The sequence below is a fragment of the Capra hircus genome, chromosome 24, assembly GCF_001704415.2.
Source record: "Capra hircus breed San Clemente chromosome 24, ASM170441v1, whole genome shotgun sequence".
NCBI lineage: Eukaryota > Metazoa > Chordata > Mammalia > Artiodactyla > Bovidae > Capra > Capra hircus.
Window position 1 is genome coordinate 20744431 of NC_030831.1, and position 21343 is coordinate 20765773.

The following is a 21343-nucleotide window of genomic DNA, read 5'->3' on the forward strand; positions in this document are numbered from 1 at the left end:
TCACGCCTGGCATGTGCTTCTGGGTTTGGGGATGCTTTTGAGTCATGCCATGTGATATTGGAGGGAAAAATGGTGAACTCTCCCTGGTTTTGGCAGAACTTTGAATGCTAGTCTCCATCCCCAATTCACCTGCTCTCTTTTCCAGTTCAGAGTTTTCAGAGCCCCACGCTTTAAACCTGTCCATGACTGATGGCTGCATTGAGTGATGGCATAGAAGAGACAGGAGGGAGCATGCTGATTTCCTCTTTCCCAGATCTGGTACCTTGTTTTAAGAGGTTTTCAATCAAAATCTTAAATGTGTAAGCTAGTCTCTGAATTTTCCATGTGTTTCAGTCAGATGCTCTGCTGCTATTTGGTGGTGAAATATGTGGAGCTCTCAGAAAGCCCTGAATCATGAAGCATCTAACCTGTTCCAGCAGTTTTACAAATTGGTTTTTCCAAAAGTGACAACTTCCAGAGCTACCTCGTGAGAAATGGTGCATACAGGTCTGGCCTTTCCATGTATCGTTTGGTGGAAATCTGACAGCTCAAGATACACCATACAGTTATGGTGTGATAATGATACTGCTCTACTTCATGCAGCTCGTGAATCCCCATCTCACAAAAGTCAGGATTAGTTTTTTACCCACCAGACTTGGGATACTTGTTTTCATATAGCAGTGAGTTATGGGTAAGGCAAATTCACAGCTCTGCTCATTTTATGATTAGTGCTAAAGAACCTGCCTGCCAATGCAGGGAACATAAGAGATGCAGGTTTGATTCCTGGGTCAGAAGATCCCCTGGAGGAGGAAATGGTAACCCCCTCCAGTATTCGTGCCTGGAAAATCCCATGAACAGAGGAGTCTATACTCTTTTTGGCTGCTGGGAAAAGAAAACATTATTGAACTTGTAAATCCTCCTTGACAATGCTTTACATCCTTCGTCGATTTCACTGTGAGTGATTGATCGAAGACTGTTTCCCAAAAAAAGTGAATGGAGGAAACAGGAAGTGGAGGTGGGAGAGAAATAAGAAGGAAAAAGAGTGTAGAAACTACGGGAGAGATGAACGGGAAGATGCAGGAGGGCGGAGGAAGGAGATGGAGAAGGCCAGAGGGAAGGAGGGGAAAGACAAAGGGAAGAAAGGAAGAGAAAGAGGAATGAAGGTGTAAGAAAAGACGAACCAAGTGTCCCGCATTTTCAAAAGAACTCCACAGCATGAACCCAGGCCAGAGGAGTGTTAGGACGTGGACCAGGAGGATGGGGGGAAAGGCTGATCTGACTGAAGGAGAAAGGGAGAGATCCCGGATTCAGCGGAGCAGACAGGCTAAGACACAGAAGCTGGACTGGGCCACCCAAGAACACATCTTTAGAGCTGGACAGAGACCAAAGAGACCAGGGGGGACAATGGCCTGGGACTAATCAATACAATGCCTTCTTCTCCTCCACAGGAGGAAATATTATTGCCTAAAAAATATGAAATATTGCTACAAGGAGTAAGAACCCAGAAAGTGGAAAAGCATTTTCTTTTAGGTGTCCAATAGAATATGAATAAAACATGAATAGCTTCAGGGGAAAATGTCAAATTAAGCCAATTAGGTCTTCTGCCTTCAGGAAGGCCTGGATAAAACCATTTTAGATAATGAAGGCCCCAAGAACACACAGGCCTTAATTGAATCTGGCTGGCTGGCTCTGTTTCCTGCCATAGGTTAAAGGAAGACAGGCCACAACAAACCAGATCAAGCCTGTTTCAGGCTTGCTTTTCTTGAAAACAGAGGGAGTATCGGAAGCAAGCATATTAACCCCTAATCCTTTAATACCAGTATTAACCATATGCAACAGTGAAGGCATGTGCTTTAAGTTTCAGTTCATTGAAAACAATTGTAAATCCTCTTACCTGAATTTGTTTCTTTCCTCTCGTTCTATTCTCTGCAACCTTTCCTCTCTCTCCTGTCGCCGCCTCTCTCTCTCTGCTGCCAAGGACTCTTGGTGCTGCCTAAAGGATGACGTGAGAAGACCACTCAGTGATGACCTAAAGATAAAATGAGTCAGTGTTTGAGTGGCTCGTCCAGTGATTAAAAGGACTAATGTAGGAATCAGTCAGCCTTGGTTAGAACGGAGGGTCTGCCAGTACCTAGGGAATGGCTAGGGGAAATCACTGAGTGTCTCAGGCTTCTGTTCCAAGATCTTCATCTGTAAATGGAGATAAGTGACTTGCTTTATATGCTCAGAGGACAAAAAGGTGATAACGCATATAAAATACCAAGCAGCAGGCTTGGCACATAAGCAGTCATCAATAATGAGTGATATTATTATCAAAAATGTATTCCAGGATATGCTTAAAATATAAACACATATTTTCTCCATACACACACACACACGCATTTTAAAACTGGTTTCTGATAATACTCTGATGACCTGGAAGAAACATTCAGCCTAAAACTGTTCTCTCTTTTACGTGTACTAAAAATATTTTGCCATACACCAGTTTCTCAATATACTTCCCCAAATAATTAATTGTATTATCTTGAAACAAGGGATGACAGATAAGGAGAAAAAAAAAAAGTCAATGGTCTGAAATCTGAATGGAATTAAGGAAATTTCATTTCCATGTCAAGAAATGTCCATGAACAAGCAGCTTGTTTAAAGGATAGCACTTGATTCTTGATGATACCACACAAATAATCTGGACTGTTCACTGAAGATGCTGTGATGGGGATGGTCAGCTATGTGAAGGCCTTAGTGAAGAATCAGAGGGCAACCACAGAAAATGTTAAGTAGGGAGAATGGGTGGAAGAAGGTAAAATTAGGCAATTATATGAAATATAAAGAAGAGGGTTAGATGGGAAGGAGAGTCTGTTGGACCTCTGGGGAATAATAAAATCTGTTACAGACAACTGAACCTTTGTTTATTAGGAAAACGTCTAAACTGAGACACAAATATTTCTGATATATAGCTTGGGTGATCGCCTACTTGAATTTGATGAATATGCCTGCCTTGTGGGGAACACAAGGTCCCTCAGCACAGGAGAAAGATGTGACTATTGCAGCACACACATTCTGCCATAAGTCGCACAGCTGTTCCCCCTAGAAAAGGTGAGTCACCTCTGGCAACCCATCAGAGGTGGGAGGAGAAGCAGAGGGAAGAAACCACCATCCCCAATTGCTACAAGGAGGGAGTAACCAAACCCTCTATAAGCAGCTTTCAGCAAGAGAAAGCTCTCTGCAGGAGGCCCCCTTTGATTTGTCACTTTAGCAAAACTATATTATGACTAACCTTAAACCAGGCACCCCCAGGCTCTATTCATCTCTGGCCCAAGCACACCTTTCAAACCTTTTGATCACACAGTATCTTGCTTCCTGTTGGTTTCTTCTTTAAATCAAAGAAGCAACAATGAAGAATAAGTAATTAACAGATGACTGTATCTTCTCCCCAGTCTCCCTGTCAGTAATCCTATGAAAAACTGTGAGAACAAGATAGCATCTAAAGAAAGATCACAAGGAGCTGAGGAGCTTGCATGCAATGGGAGATGGCAATGAATCTGCACCTCTGTTCCAATGATTAAGGCTTCCCTGCTAGCTCAGTCAGTAAAGAAATCTGCCTGCAATGCAGGAGACGTGGGTTTGATCCCTGGCTTGGGAAAATCCCCTAGAGAAGGACATGGCAACCCACTCCGGTATTCTTGCCCAGAGAATGCCATGGACTGAGGAGACTGGCAGGCAACTGTGCACAGGGTCACGAACAGTCAGACACAACTGAAGTGACTGAGCGTGCACACATCTCAGTGATTAAGTGAGGTTACTTTCTCCTTTGCCCTGTAACGATGTTCACAGCTGAGAAAAATTTTTGCAGTTGATTTGGGGACATGAGTCCACCTTCTCCTCAGGATGCTGGCTTTCTGATTAAAGAAAGGTTTCTGTTTCTACTAGCACTTGAATCTTGAGTATTGATTTCTGAGCAGTGAGGAGCCAGATCTAAGCTCAGTAACACCTATAATCTGGGCTCACTAAGCATCTAATACGTCAGCTTGGATCCTTAGGCATAGAGAGAATTTTATCATCCATATAAACAAAGTTACGTTTCACATAACTTCTATCTTCTTTTTGCTACTATCATGTATTTATCTTTCTGTTACATGCAGCCAAATCTAATCCACAATCAGGTGGAGGGGTTTCCTACACCTCTCACACAGTGACTGAGAGAAACTGTTATGAATGAACTAGACATGTTTAACCTGATTAATAATTTTTACCTAGCAGATGAAAAAAAAAATATATATATATAAAACCTGGTGTCCCAAATTAAAGAAAACATAATCACAGAAACACACAGAAAATATTCAAATACACAGAAACTATTTAAAAACCGACTGTCAATCCTGTGACAGAGTTCAAGCTCATGAGTGAATGACAAGAGCTGGTTTTCATGTGCGCTACCTTCCTAACCACAACACAATTGAGTTAAAAATAAATAACAAGAAGATACATTTATAAGAAACGAATTGCCAGTCCAGGTTTGATACAGGATGCTTGCACTGGGATGACCCAGAGGGATGGTACAGTGAAGGAGGTGGGAAGAGGGTTTAGGATGGGAAACACATGTACGCCCGTGGTGGATTCATGTTGATGTGTGGCAGAACCAATACAATATTGTAAAGTAATTAGCCTCCAATTAAAATAAATAAATTTAAATTATAAATAAATAATAAAAAATCAAAAAAGAAGATACATTTGAAAAATCCTTACAATTGTGAAGTTTTTAAATGCTTCTAATTAATTCAGGTCAAAGAAGAAATATACAGAAAATTAGAAAACATTCAAAGAGTATTATATCAAGACTATATATCAAAAGGCTATGTATGAAGAGATTATATATTAAAATTTTTAGGATGTTTCTAAAGAATAACGAGTGGTCAACTCAACAATTTGGAAAGCAGAATGGAATTAACTCATTACTCTTAGAAATAGAAGAAAATTTTCTAAACCTGACAATGGTTATTTAGTAAAAACAAATTTTTTAAACTATGTTAAGCATCATTCCTAATGTTGAAACATTTAAGTTTAATATTAGAAATGATAGGAGACTCCCAGAATTGCTTGCATTTGACATTATTCTGGTAGTCTTAGCCAGTACACTAAGATAAACAAGTAAAAGCATAAGGAAGGGAAAGAAATACAATGTCATCATTAGGAGATAATATGATTTATTTAGAAAATCCAAAAACCCCATAAGTTACTAGAATTAATAAGAGCCCAATAAGGTTTCTCAGTGTAAAATGTGCAAATAGTAATTGTATTTTCATATAACAGTAACAATTATTAAGTTAACTACATGGTAACTACAAATTACTTCATTATAAGAAAGACTTATAACGTCTTAGTAAAAGGCCTAAATAAATGACAACTATATCACATTTACATATAGAAAGATTCAATACAGTCAAGATGCCAATTCTTTTCCAACTTATACAATTTCAAATCAATTTCATTCAACATTCCAAAAGGATTTTTCATGGAACATTACAAGGTGGCTCCAAAATGTTTATGGAAGAACTGAGATCCAAGGATGACCAAGACAACTTTGAATAAGAACAAAGCGGATCACTGGCCCCACTAGATATCAAGCCCATTCTAAAGCCAGAGTGGTTAATTATGAAGGTGGTCTTGGTGCAAGAACAGAGACATGGAATGACAGATTCATACGCAAATGGCATCTTGATTCATGATAGACATGTCATTGCAGATTAGTAGGGACACAATGGATTATTTGGGCTTCCCCTGTGGCTCTGCGGTAAAGAACGCACCTGCCAATGCGGGAGACACAGGCTCAATCCCTGGGTGGGGAAGATCCCCTGGAGAAAGAAACGGCAAACAACTCCAGTATTCTTGCCTGGGAAATCCATAGACAGAGGAGCCTGGCAGGCTACAGTCCATGGAGTCGCAAAAGAGTGGGACAGGGCTTAGTAACTAAACAAACAAACCAAAAAATGGACTATTTAACAAATGGTGCTGAGACAGCTATTAGTCGTGTAAGACAAAAATACAGCAGCCCCTCCTCATGCCAAACACAAAAATAAATTCTGGGAAGTTTAAGTGAAACATGTAAAAAAGCAAAACTTTACAACATCTAGATATTAGGATAGAAAAGAATTTTTTTCAGACTAGAAATCTAAAAGGGCAGTCAAAAAGGGAAATTTTAATATATATGCACATGTTATATTTATAAGTTTATATACACTGAAAGACTACATAAGAATAAAGAGAAGCCACAGCATGGGAGAAGCTAATTCTAACACAAACAAATCACAAAGTATTAGTAAGCAATACAAAGAGAACTCCTTTGAATCCATTTGAAAAAGACAAACTACCTACTGGAAAAACAGGCAAAGGAAAAATGAGCAAAAGACAGTGGGCATTTTATTGAAGAAGAAAATTAAATCACCAATAAATACATGAACAACACTCATCTTCACTAGGATTCAGGGAGAGGAGATGCAAGCTAAACTCATAGTGAGATATTGTTTCACACCTCCCAGGTTGCAGACTGACAAAAATCCATGCCTGAAGACACAAAACAAGACAAGAACCCCCATATACTGCGTCTGGGAGCGTAAGCTGGTGAAATCCTTTCAGAGAAACACTGAATACATCTGGAGATGCGTGTATCCCACAATCCAGAAAATCCACTTCCAGGCTGATACTACAGAGTACACCTTTACACCTTTGCATGGATGAAGATGACAGACATGTACAAGAATAGAATGTATTACACTGCTTTGTACTGCTAACAGCTAATAACTTGAAACAGCATAAATATCAAAAAATAGAAAAAATAAAATTACAGTGTATTTATACAAAGGAATACTCTATACCTGAAGAAATGAATGAAATAGAGTGATATAGACTAATTTGGATGATTTTTAAAAGCATAATATATTGATAGTGAGAAGTAATTTGAAGAACATAAAGAGAATGTTATCATTTTTATGAAGTTTAAATACATGTAAAGCAAAACCACTGGAGAAGGCAATGACAACCCACTCCAGTACTCTTGCCTGGAAACTCCCATGGATGGAGGAGCCTCGTAGGCTGCAGTCCATGGGGTTGCTAGGAGTCGGAAACGACTGAGTGGCTTCCCTTTCACTTTTCACTTTCATGCACTGGAGAAGGAAATGGCAACCCACTCCAGTGTTCTTGCCTGGAGAACCCCAGGGATGGAGCCTGGTGGGCTGCAGTCTATGGGGTCGCACAGAGTCGGACACGACTGAAGCGACTTTGCAGCAGCAGCAAAGCAAAACCACACACCATTTAGGGATTCATGAATATTTAGAAAAAATATAAAAATATATATGAAAATGTGCTCTGCTTAGTTTCTCAATCATGTCCGACTCTTTGCAACCCCATGGACTGTGGCCCACCAGGCTCTTACGTCCATGGGGATTCTCCAGGCAAGAATACTGGAGGGGGTTGCCATGCCTTCCTCCAGGGGATCTCCCAAATCCAGGGACTGAACCCAGGTTTCCCACATTACAGGTGGGTTCTTTACCATCTGAGCTACCAGGGAAGCCCAAGTATCTCTGAATCCCCAAGCTAGCTGAACATTAAAAGTTATGTGCAATCACAGAATTTGCAAACAGAAAATGAAATAAAAACTAAGGTACCCTACATAGGACTGGGGCTGCCCAGATGGCACTAGTGGTAAAGAGCCGGCCTCCCAAGGCAGGTTAGACGTAAGAGACGTGGGCTAGATCCCTGGGTTGGGAAGATCCCCTGGAGGAGTGCACGGCAGCCCACTCCATTATTCTTGCCAGGAGAGTCCCATGAACAGAGGAGCCGGGTGGCCTACAGTCCATAGGGTCACACAGAGTCGGACAAGATTGAAGCAATTTAGCACGCATGCACTACACAGGACTATTATTTTAGGTGAATCTGATTCTATTAATAGCTCAGCTGTCAGCCTGCCCTGTGTGGTGGTCTCAAGGACCAGCAGCTTCGGGTCTTGAGTTCTCTTTTCAGGGGGAGGAGAGAGAAGTTCTTGGGGAAGGAACAATATAAGAACCTTGCCATTTCCCCTTGCGCTTCTGACTTTAATTTGTTCTTCTAAATATATCAGCTTGTTCCAGGAAAACCTTCATGCATGGTAACTTAATAATGGGTCATTAGTGGCTATACTAATGAGTTCACAGTGAAGCTTCTCTATATCATTCGTTAACATCATTTCCTTTCAGATGAGAACACTGGAGCTTATTTAAAATTAGAACAGTATTAGAACTTGGGAAAATAAAAAGGGTTCCACCTTGTTGAGCGGATGCTGTCATTTCTTCCCGGGTGCCTCTAAGAAGGGAAATGCAGATGATCCCCTGTCTACTGAGACCCGGCAAAGGGAGACCTCATGCTGGGTCTGAGGCCAGAGGGCATGTGAATGTACTATCAGGCAGGGTTAATACTGGAGGCTCTTTCCTTTCAGAAGTAAGATGTGAGATGCCAAGGCGAAGCAATGAAGACTGGTTCCTCTTCTCCTAAAGTGAAGCACAATGCCTTCTATAACTCAAGATCCATTCTCTTGGATGCCCTAACACAGAGCCCTGAAGCTGGAAGGGACGACCAAAGCGCCCCATGAGCTTATCTGTCCTGGATAATGGCACAGAAGCCATTTTGGTCATGCTAGGAACCAAGAGTTACATATATAATATAAATAAATTAAATTTCCCTAGGTCTCCCTCTATCTAGATATGCCCAATACGTGAGAGTATGAACTCTGGCCCTATAAATTCTGTTTCTGGAAATAAGCTCACTTAGAATATCAATGCTAGAAAGCACTCAAACCACACAAGGGGAATATCCCAAATCATTGCTAAAAACAAATATATCCAAATACCCAAATTCAAGCTAGTATGGTGAATTTTTCTCTTTATAAAGGCATCCATAACAGATTTTTACCTTCCATATGAAATCTTTCAGGAAAATGCCTACAGTGATTAGAAGCTGTTGCACTGTTTAACGTTGGCCAGCCTGGGGACCAGCTGTGGTGTAAAGGAATTAAACGCAGGGCTTTAGATTGAGAAAACCTGAGTATGGCCAGTCAGTTAACCTCCCCGAGCCTCAGTGTACCTGCTTGTAAAATGGAGATAATAATACTCCATATTATGTGAGAGTGTATGTAGGAGCCTGCTTGGAACAGCATCTGGGTCACAGTAGGCGCTCAACAGACATCACTTTATGTTGGGAGTGGAAAATCTACAAACACAGAGGAAGCTCCGAGCTGTGGTCTCCGAGGCCAGATCTGGAATACGACAGCGGCAGTTCTCAGCGTGAGGGGCTACAGTGGGCTATGGGTTTGATCTGAACCTTTCTGTCATGGCTCCAAGTTGGGTCTGTGATGGGGACTGCGTGCCACCAGGAATGCACCTGGGAAGCTGAAGTCATCTAAGTTACACCCAAGGCAGCTGCAACCAAGTGAAGCCACACAAGAATGCGGGTGGCCAGAGGCCAGAGAGGTTTTGCAAGGGAGCGGATGATATACTCTGAGCAAGAGGAATTGCAATATTTAATCTTGGATGCAAAAGGCTCTAGGAACTACCCCAGAAATCCCATCTGGTTCAGGCCTCCCTTTCTGGGACGTCTGGAGCAGGAACTCGACTGCACTGAAATATGGTTTGTAATGAGTGAACGTTTATGGAGACAACACAGTGTGCCAATTATTTTGCACAAAATGGCTCTTTTAATCAGTACAACTTCTTGTACTAAGCTCTATTATTATCTCCTTTATAGACGAGAAAATAGAGGCACGGAGAAGTTCAGGATGTAGCAGAGCTAAGCTTTGTAAACAGGCCTGTCAGGCTGGAGCCCTCACGTTGACCTATATTCCTCCCCTCCCCACACCACGGGTACTTAGTAAAGTACCATTTGTGTAGTACTTGCCACAGTACACGCACCAGTTTATACGTTTTTTTCATTTCTTTCCTAAAAATGACCACTACCCTAAATTTGGTCTTCATCATTTCCACATATTTTACTATATTTCCTCCTGCAGTCTAACTTTCTAGGCCGGATCCTGTTTTCTCATTTGTCCCTGTCTCCTGACACTTAGAAGAGATGCATGATGAGTCACCTGATGAATGAATTAGATGCTGAATAACAAGCATGCATCAAGTCAGATACAACTGTAGACACTAGTCTCCATGTGTCTATATGCTCAGCCCATTCTCTAAGGGAAACCACAGGATGAGGACCTGCTGAGATAATGTCTTATGCGTAGGACCCTGTGCCCTGGCAACAGCTGAGTGAATATGGTGGGTTCCTCCCCAAAGGCAGTTCATCCAAAGGCAAGCTGTCTAGTGGTTGTGTGAGGCTTCTGGTGTAGAAGGCCAAGCTAATCATAGCCGTGTGCCCAGGACTTGGAACTGAAAGGTAGGAAAAGAATATGTAGTTGAGAGGAAGTGAAAGTGTTAGTCACTCAGTCATGTCTGACTCTCTGCAACACCATGGACTATAGACCACCAGGCTCCTCTGTCCATGGAATTCTCCAGGCAAGAATATTGGAGTGGGGTCTCCCACATTGAAGGCGGATTCTTTACCATCTGAGCCACTAGAGAGAAGCAGAAGCCGAAGGGTCAGGGGGCATGAGTTAAAGTTGTAAGAAGATCATTGCCTCAACAGTGGTAAAATACTGGATTAAACATAGCGAAGACACAAGGCCTGCAAGAATAAAACTTTCTGAATCAATTACACCGTAGAATGAAGCTGAATAATGTTTATGGGAATCCTCCCCCCAAAAAAGAGAGAGAAATTTACAAGGTGTGGCATCTATTAAGAAATAACTGATAAAGAGGAAATAAAATCAATCAACTGAAAACAATTCAGAAATGACACAGACAGTAGAACTAGAAGGCTAAAACATTAAAAGTTATTATGACTACAGGCCATAGATACAAGAAGTTAAACAAACTGTGAACATGTCCAGACAGGAAAGGCATAGAAAAGAGCTCAGTTCAGATGACCTAGTAGACTTTTTCCAACAAAGACGTAAAGATGGACCACAGGCACATGAAAGGATGCTCAATACCACTAATCATCAGTCAGACATTATTTCACACCTGTCAGAAAGACTTATCAAAAGGATAGGCAATAACAAGTGTTGGCAAGAATGCAGAGAAAAGGGAACCCTTATTCACTGTTGGTAAAATATAAGTTGTTGCAGCCATTATGGAAAAGAGTATGGATGTTCCTACAAAAAATTAAAAAGAACCACCGTATGACCCAAAACTTACATTTCTAGATATTTATCCAAAGAAAACAGAAAGACTAATTTGAAAAGATACATGCATCCCTATGTTCATTGATCATTATTTACAATAGGCAAGATGCAGAAATCTAAATGTTCACTGATGGGTGAAATGGATAAAGGATATGTGGTGTATATTACACAATGGAATATTATTCAGTCACAAAAAGAATAAAATCTTGCTTTTGTGGTAACACAGAAGAACACTATGAAATATGATACAGAAAGACAGATATCATAATTTCATTCATTTGTAGAATAAAAAAAACAAACAAACAAATGAACACACTAAACAAGCTCATAGATAAAGTACACATATTGGTTGTTGCCAGAGAAGAAGGGTGAGGAGTTAGACAAAATAGGTGCAGGGCATTAAGAGATAAAAACCTCCAAATATAAAATAAATAAGTCATGGGAATATGACTACAGTCAATAATGCTGTACTTCATATTTGAAAGCGACAGATCATAGCTAGGCTTTTGATGTTAACCCTTCTGCAATGTATACAAATGTTGAACCACTATGTTGTACACCTGATATAATGCTGTATGTCAATTATGCTTCAATTTTTTCAAAATCCAGCTGAAAAGGTGCTTGACACTTGAAAAAATAATGAACTCGCATAGAAACAGAAACTATTCAAAATGAACAATGAGAAAAAAGACTGAAAAAAATCAATAGAGCACTCATAAACTTTGGTAAAGCTTCAAGTTGCTCAATATATATGCAATTGAACTTATCAAAAGAAAGGAGAGGTGAAAAGTACCCCCAAACATAAAGAAATAAGCACTGAAAATTTTCCCATTTTGATAAAATTACAACCCCACAGATCCAAGAATCTCAACAAAACTCAAGCATAAAAAAATTAAAAAACTACACTAAGGCATATCAAAATCAAAATTTTAAAACCAGTGATAAAGAGAGGATCCTAAAAGCAGCCAGAGGAAAAAATGACATATTGCTTGCAGAGGTACAAAAACTATTGCAGAGTATTTGTCAGAAACAATGGAAGCTAGAAAGCAGAGAAACATCTTTAAATCACTGAAAGAAAAAAACCTGTCAACATATAATTTTCTACCTTTAAAAACTGAAGGGGAAATAAAGGCCTTTACTGACATATAAAAAACAGAGGGAACTTATCGTCAGTATACCTTCAGCACAAGAAATGTTAAAGAAAATCCTTCAAGTAGAAGATAAACGACACCACATACGCACCTTGATCTACACGAAGAAATAAAAAACAATAAAAATATAAAATATGTGAACACAAAGCATATTTATCATTGTTTAAATATGCTTAAAATATAATAGATTGTTTAAAGCAAGCATACTAATAATTTATCAATCATAAGTCGATAATCACATTATATATAAATGCTCAAACATCCCCATTAAAAGGCAGAGGTAATCAGATTCAAGAAAAAAGAGCAAGACTCAACCATATGCTGTTTATAAAAACAAAACAAAACCCACTTTAAATATAAAATTAATTCTACCCAATAATATCAGGATACATATTCTTTTCAAATGCACACAGAACATTTGCAACAATGGACCATATTCTGGGCTATAAAATAAAGCTCTATAAATTTAAAAGGATTCAAGCCATACAAAATATATTCTCCCATACAAATACATGCTCTTTCCAAATAAAGGAAAAAAAAAATTCTGTCCCCATTTTTATTAAATTAGAAATCAATAACAAAGACCTGGAAAATCCACAAATATTTATAAGCTAAATAAATACTCTGAAATAATCTATGGATACAGGATAAATCAAAAGGGAAATTAAAAAGGCATTTTGAACTAAGTTAAAATAAAAACACAACCTGTTAAAAATCTGTGGAATGCAGCTAAAGCAATACTTAGAAGAAAATTTATAACAGTAAATGCCTATATTAGAAAAGACAATAAATCTCAAAACACTGGCTTCATCTTCCAATTTAGAAAAATAAGAACAAATTTAACTAAAAGTAACCAGAAAAGTATATAGAGTAGAAATCAATCACACAAAAAAAGTTAGACAATTGAGTAACACCAAAAGCTGATTCTTTGAAATCAATAAAATTAATAAACCTCTAGCCAGATTCCTTAGAGAAAAAAAGAAGACAAATATTAGAAACTTTAGGACTGAAAGAGGTGACTTCATTACAGATTCTACAGCTTTTAAAAGAATAATAAGGCCTACCTTTGTGGGCTCAGTGGTAAAAAATTCACCTGCCAGTTCAGGAGAAACCTTTGTGGGCTCAGTGGTAAAAAATTCACCTGCCAATTCAGGAGAAATGGTTCGATCCCTTATCCAGGAAGATCCCACATGACTCAGCAACTAAGCCCAAGTTCCACAGCTACTGAGCCTGCGCTGCAACTAATGAGCCCATGTACTGCAACTGCTGAAACCTGTGCGCCTGGAGCCTGTGCACCGCAACCAGAGAAGCTGTCGCAATGAGAAGCCACCCCAGAGAGGGGCTTCCCCCTCACCACACCGAGAGAGTAGCCCCAGCTTGCTGCAGCTAGAGAGAAGCCTGCCAGCAAGGAAGACCCAGCACAGTCAAAACTAGATATACACAATCGTTAAAAAAAAGAATAAGGGAATATTTTGAGCAACTTTACACCAATAAACTTGACAACTTAGATGAAATGGAAAAATCCCTTGAAAGACAAAAACTACTAATGGTCACTCAAGAAGAAATAGATGACTGGATATGAATTGATATCAGATAAGCATCTTGATGAAAGTGAAAGAGGAGAGTGAAAAAGTTGGCTTAAAGCTCAACATCCAAAAAACGAAGATCATGGCATCTGGTCCCATCACTTCATGGGAAATAGATGGGGAAACAGTGGAAAGAGTGTCAGACTATTTTTTTGGGCTCCAAAATCACTGCAGATGGTGACTGCAGCCATCAAATTAAAAGACGTTTACTCCTTGGAAGGAAAGTTATGACCAACCTAGATAGCATATTCAAAACCAGAGACATTACTTTGCCAACAAAGGTCTGTCTAGTCAAAGCTATGGTTTTTCCAGTAGTCATGTATGGATGTGAGAGTTGGACTGTGAAGAAGGCTGAGTGCCGAAGAATTGATGCTTTTGAACTGTGGTGTTGGAGAAGACTCTTGAGAGTCCCTTGGACTGCAAGGAGATCCAACCAGTGCATTCTGAAGGAGATCAGCCCTGGGATTTCTTCGGAAGGAATGATGCTAAAGCTGAAACTCCAGTACTTTGGCCACCTCAGGCGAAGAGTTGACTCATTGGAAAAGACTCTGATGCTGGGAGGGATTGGGGGCAGGAGGAGAAGAGGATGACAAAGGATGAGATGGCTGGATGGCATCACCGACTCGATGGACGTGAGTCTGAGTGAATTCTGGGAGTTGGTGATGGACAGGGAGGCCTGGCGTGCTGCGATTCATGGGGTCGCAAAGAGTTGGACACGACTGAGCGACTGAACTGAACCAAAGTGTCTATTAAAGGTACTGAATGCATAGTTTAAAACGCTACTCTCAGATAGTTTCCCTGGTTAATTCTAAGAAATACTTAAGGAAGAAACAACAGTTCTACACAAACTTTTATAGAAAGTTGAAGAGGAAGGAAAGATATTTCACCTCCTTTTATGAGGTCAGTGCTACTCTGGTATACAACCATTTTGGAAGATCGTTTACTTAATAATACTTAAGAAGCTAAACATGCACCTACCATATGACTGAGCCATTTCATTTCTATTTATTGAAAAGAAATTAAAGCAAATTTCCATACAAAGATTTGTATACAACTATTCATAGCCAAGGAGATCAAACCAGTCAATCCTAAAGGAAATCAACCCTGAATATTCACTGAAAAAACTAATACTGAAGCTAAAGCTCCGATACACCTTGGCCACCTGATGCGAAGAGCCGACTCATTGGAAAACACCCTGATGCTAGCAAAGATTGATGGCAAGAGGAGAAGGGGGTGACAGAGGATGAGATATTTGGATGGCATCACTAACTCAATGGACATTGAGCAAGCTCCAGGAGATAGTGAAGGACAGGGAAGCCAGGCGTGCCACAAAGAGTTGGACATGACTTAGTAACTGAGCAACAACAATTCATAGCTGAAACTGAAATGAACCCAAGTATCAATCAAGAGGGAAACATAAATTGTGGTACAATTATCCAATTGAGTACTACTCAGAAATACAAAGGTCTTAACTCCTGAAACATGCAACAAAACAGAGGAGTCTCAAAACAATTACACTAACTTGAAAAAAGCCAAACCCTCTCCAAGGGTACTTAATGCATGATGACATTTATATGAAATTCTGAGAAATGCAAACTAATCTATAATGACAGAAAGCCATCCATAGTTGCTTGGGGATAGGGAAGGGCAGCCATAATCACAAAAGGGTGTGAGAAAATGCTTTAGAGTAATAAATTTGAGCATTATCTCAACCGTGGTAATAGTTTCACTGGCCAAACATATGTCAAAACTTATGTGCAATTTTCTGTACATCAATCATACTGCAAACGCTGTTTTAAAATAAATGCCCCTTTGGTAAGTTTGAGTTGAGTAAAATCTTTTCATACAAGAAGCAAATCTTATATTTGCTTTATAGAAGCAAATCTTATATATTACATTTAGTATATCAATGTTATATATCTTATATGTTATCTCATATAACATCTAATATAACATCTACTATATCTTATATAAAGTTATTATAGCTTACATATTACATCTCTTAGATCAAAAATAAATCATAATCTCTGGTTAAATATTAACAAAACTCAAACTAATCTCACAAATTGATACTTGAAACTATCACTTAATTCACAAGTAGGTGATTTACTATGAAGACTTAGAGGTCAATAATAATAATAAAATGGCAATTCAATGATGCAGTATGGTTTCCTGCAATGGTGAGACTCTTGTCACAACCTGCTTATTAAACTGGGGTCACCCAGTCTAATGATCATGGACAAGAGGAAACTCTGGGATGTGCCCAGCTATAAAAGGCATTTTGCTTGCCCTGAAACAAGGAAACATCAGAACCTTCTTCACACCTTCAGGGCCATATCCCAGCTTTCATGATGAAATGAGCAAGTTCAAGGCAGATCTAAGAAACAGGTAACTTTTCTTCATCAACACTGCTACAACCCTGGGGATGCTGTCACCGAAGATGGGGATGTGGTTTTAAAGATTCCTTCCACTCTCTCCTCCCCAACTGGTCACACACCACCTCAGTGCAGGTCTGAGCTTCCCGGCCACAGGATGGACCAGCACGGCTCCCGCGGCCGCGTGGAGACTGGTCCACTGTGCTGTCTCATGGACTGTGCTGGCTCATGCACAAAGGATGACGCCATCCTCCCGGCCTGGCTGGTGTCACACTCTGTCCTGTCCTCCTGCCCCTTCTGCAGGCCCCAAGCCCAGGAATGCAGCAGTTCTTGCCCTGTCTGTCTTACTTCCCACCCTCCCATCTAAGACCAAGTGAGTCCTCTAGCCAGAAGGAGGTCAGTCCTTTTCCATCATACATCTACCTATATTTGGCTTCATGATTAGCACATTCTCCTGGCAGCTTCCAAAAGCCCCTCCCATGTCCCAGTTTCCATGCCATGCTGGCTTGAACTGAGGCCCACCCTTTTGGTCTTCTCCCTTCCTCTCCAGTCCCGACCAACTTACCCCCTTGCCGCCCACCCACACCCCCATCGGCATACTTGCCTCTCCTCTGAACATGTATCTTCCAAACACAGTCTCCTAACTATTCCAGGATCATGACTTGAAGAAAGATGTGCAAGCACTCTATTTTCTTATCTCCCTCGTTACCTTCCCTCCAGCTGCCCTCTCAGGGGAGGGGGAGGAGGTGCAATTTGCCTTGTATTGGTGACTCAGTTTCCCAGACCTCTTACTGGAGGTGTCCGTCACGAGGACGCAGGGCCCGTGCTGGGGTCCCCACCCTGATGGCCTCTCTTTCTCCACTTCCTCCATGAAAGTTCATTTTCTTCACAATATTTATTTGCCGACCATTTGCTTGTCTTCTGTTTCTGCCACTAGACTGTAAGCTCAATGAAGCCAGGGACAGGGTCTCATTCAGTCAATGCTGGACTCCCAGGTCAGCATACACGGCCCATTCTAAGCACCCAATAAGTACCTGCTGAATGAAATGGATGAGTGTGTGTGTGTGGCGGGGGGTGGGGGGTGTGGGGGGGTGGGGGGGTTGTGGGTGGGTGTTGTGTGTATTCACAGGCCCAAACAGGTTTCCAGCTATCACCGGCGCCCACGGTTTTGTGCTAGGATTGTACAAAGACTAGAGAGTGTGTGTGTTTCTATCCCTATCTAGCTATCTAGATACTGATCTATTTTTCTATCTATATATGTGTGTGCACACACACACTTTCTAAAATCAACCTAGAAACACAGTCTCTTCCACTATAATAGTAAAACTTACTCATGGCCTGGCTTTGTGGGAAGAGGGGAAATGGAAACAAGGACCCAGAAATACATTTTCTGAAGAATTCTTCCCTATCCTTCCTACCCATTTTCACTCTGTGATCTGTGCACAACACCAGTGCAAAACCACTGTAGCCAATGAGAACTGGAGAGCTGGCTGTCGGGAGCTGTCCCACCAGGAGAGCGTGACAAGCAGGGAAGGTGCTGCCGGGCTCAGCTGATCGCACGGGACACCCGAGTGTCGAAGCTCTACGGGTGGAGCTATTCAATCTGTACTTTTGATGAGTGATGTTTGGACTTGTGTGTTACAGATCTCACCTAACTCTCTTCCACACAAGTGAATGTTCTCACTTCCCAACAGAAGTGCGATATATATATCGATACTTTTCAAGGTTGCTACAGTGATGGTTTAGTCGCTAAGTCGTGTCCGACTCTTGCGACCCCATGGACTGTAGCCTCCCAGACTCCTCTGTCCATGGGACTCTCCAGGCAAGAATACTGGAGTGGGTTGCCATTCCCTTCTCCAGGGGATCTTCCTAACCCAGGAATTGAACCCAGGTCTCCTGCACTGCAGACAGTTTCTTTACCAACTGAGCTACACCATGTAGGAAGGTTGCTATAGACACTCTTTAAGTAAACAAGGGTGATAGAATTGTCTAATTTAAAAATATCAATAAATACATACACAAAAATATCTATTCCTAGGAATTCCCTGACAGTCCAGTGGTCAGGACCTAGCGTTCTTACTGCTAGAGGTCAGGGTTTGATCCCTGGTCAGGGAAGTAAGATTTTGCAAGCCATGTAGCATGTCCAAAAAATAAAATAAAAATTTAAAAATCTACTCTAATCTCACTTTCCAAAGGAAGGAAACAAGATAAGAGGTTAAACCTGCTCATGTATTTGTTCTCCTGGTTATTTGAGAAAGAAGTGGGAGAAGGGCAGTGAGGAAAGGGGAATCTCACACCACAGAGGTGTAGAGATGGCTGCCACTCAATAGCGAAACAGTCAAAAGGCTGCTGGGACATGCAGACATGGGATGCAGAACATGGGACAAGCAGAAAGTGCTTCCATGCAAAAACAAACACTTTTATCTTTACAATTTACATGCATGTGGATTCTCCAGTCCTGCTTATCTTAAAGATTTTCCCTGACTCTTTAATCAAATGCCCAGTCCAGAAAGGTGAACCATCTTTATGCCATGGCTTTGTGAAACCCAGGTTCACTACCACAGACTACGGTACATTTGTGAACCCCATTTCAGAAACAAAAGGATGAACACATAATGATTCAAAGGGCTGAGAGCTGAAACTGAGGTGAGTGAACCCATAACAACTGTCACAATTCATTCTGCCTGAGGAAGTCAGAGGAGTTTTACAGACAGATGTCACCTAGTTGGGTCTTAGAGGATGAGAAGGAAGTGACTGAATGAGCAGAGGAGGAGGCTGGTCAGAGGACAGAGCAAATATGAAAGAAAGGGGCCTTGGGAGAGCCTGGCAGCATTTCTGTGAGGTTAAAGCACAGTGAGGATGGGTGTGCTGATGGCTGCCGAAGCTGCAAGGTATATGCGGGACCCAGACATGAGAGATCCTATAGACGATGCTACTCAGGTGAGGACTGGTGTTAAGTGGTAGGAGGCACTCAAGGTTGCTGGGCAGGAAATGTCACTTGCTCAGATCTGTATTTCAGAAAGTGTAGGAGATATACATCACTGCAATACGTAGTCCAGGCATGACATAGATCCTGGACTAAATCTGCAGTGGTAGGAGGGGTGAGGAGTCAGATCCAAAACCCACGTGGGCTGACACAGAACGCAGGTCCCCTAATGTCCAGTCACTGATGAAGCCATCAGGAAGCCAGACCCTTCTGCAAACTCCCTCTGTTAACTGACGGGTGCCTCTGCTCTCATGCACTTTGGATGTAACACAATTACTTAATCAAGACCACATTATGCCTTATAGGAACTCCTTGTTTGTAACAAGATTGCTATCAGGACCTAGCAGCAGGCGGCCAGTAGAAAGCCTGCTTCGTGCACAGCACAAGGAGCACACAGATTCACCGCCTCTTGGTTTGAATAGTGGGGAATCTGTCTGCGTTGGTATCTTTTTCTGCTTGTTGGCCTTTGTGGGCTCTATGCCATTAACTGTAATCACAAAGAAAGGCAATGCCTTTTGTTCCATTTAAGTGCTAGTCAGGATTTTTTTCAGTGATTTTTTTTTATCTACTTTGATCAATTTAAATTAAAAATTAAAATTTAACTAAAGTCCATTGGACAATGGAGCTCTTAACTCTACTGACACAATTTTTGGAAGAGTACTGTGTAGACCAAGTGATGGAACATGGCCAGCAAGTGTTTGGGATCCAGAAAAACACACGGATCATATATTTGGAAAAAGCAGTGATTTGAAAACCAGACAAGTAGAACCTCAAGGCATATGTAGATACTAGCAAAGGCAAGAAATAATAAAAGGCCAAAGCAGACTAGAACAGGAAGCCAGAAGCACCCAGACACCCATAGAGAGCAGTCCACATGGAGGAGGAAATCAGGATGAGGGGGACCCAGGTACCAGCCAGTGATACTCAGGGCAATGCTTGATGGGCCTGCTACTACAAGAGCCAAAGTAACTGAAAGTAGGCAGGCGATGTATGGGAAAGGAGACCTTCATCCAGGGGGAGGAGTTACCACATCAGCACTGGAGACAGGTATTCTAGGGCTCACAGGAAGTGAGATCTCACAAGGCAGCGCTTAGGCTTAGCTCAGCATCTCAGGCTCCCAGCCTCATCCTAACAGCCTGGTCCTGGTTCCCCCAAATATCCCTGTGCTTTTTATTCCAGTGTTGGCAATCACCATATAAAACCCCACAGCAACAGACGACAAAAACAGCAGGACTGTTTCAAGGTCAGTCAGTCAGTTAGTTCAGTCACTCAGTCGTGTCCGACACTTTGCGACCCCATGAATCACAGCACACCGGCCTCCCTGCCCATCATCAACTCCCAGAGTTCACTCAGACTTATGTCCATCGAGTCAGTGATGCCATCCAGCCATCTCATCCTCTGTCGTCCCCTTCTCCTCCTGCCCCCAATCCCTCCTAGCCTCAGGGTCTTTTCCAATGAGTCAACTCTTCGCATGAGGTGGCCAAAGTACTGGAGTTTCAGCTTTAGCATCATTCCTTCCAAAGAACACCTAGAACTGATCTCCTTTAGAATGGACTGGTTGGATCTCCTTGCAGTCCAAGGGACTCTCAAGAGTAGCACATGATATAGTCATATTCCAAACACTGGGGAAGAAAGATGGAGAAGGCAATGGCACCCCACTCCAGTTCTCTTGCCTGGAAAATCCCATGGGTGGAGGAGCCTGGTAGGCTGCAGTCCATGGGGTCGCTGAGGGTCGGACACGACTGAGCGACTTCTTTCACTTTTCACTTTCATGCATTGGAGAAGGAAATGGCAACCCACTCCAGTGTTCTTGCCTGGAGAATCCCAGGGACGAGGGAGCCTGGTGGGCTACCGTCTATGGGGTTGCACAGAGTCGGACACGACTGAAGTGACTTAGCAGCAACAGGGGAAGAAAGAGGGCTCCTGACAGCCTCAAATGGTTGATCCATCTGAGAAGGTGGGCACCGGAGGACATGGGAGACACTCCTATGGAAGCAGCTTGACCAGACATG

General features: G+C 41.6%; 1 protein-coding gene across 3 annotated transcripts in view; it reads right to left on the reverse strand.

Moving 5' to 3' along the window:
* FHOD3 (formin homology 2 domain containing 3) overlaps nucleotides 1-21343 on the reverse strand; it is a 529663-nt gene that overhangs the window by 104402 nt on the left and 403918 nt on the right. For all 3 annotated transcript variants that reach the window (XM_018039641.1, XM_018039640.1, XM_018039639.1), the window contains one exon: nucleotides 1874-2008. In XM_018039641.1, coding sequence (XP_017895130.1) covers nucleotides 1874-2008 — 135 coding nt within the window. The remainder of the gene's footprint in view (nucleotides 1-1873; nucleotides 2009-21343) is intronic.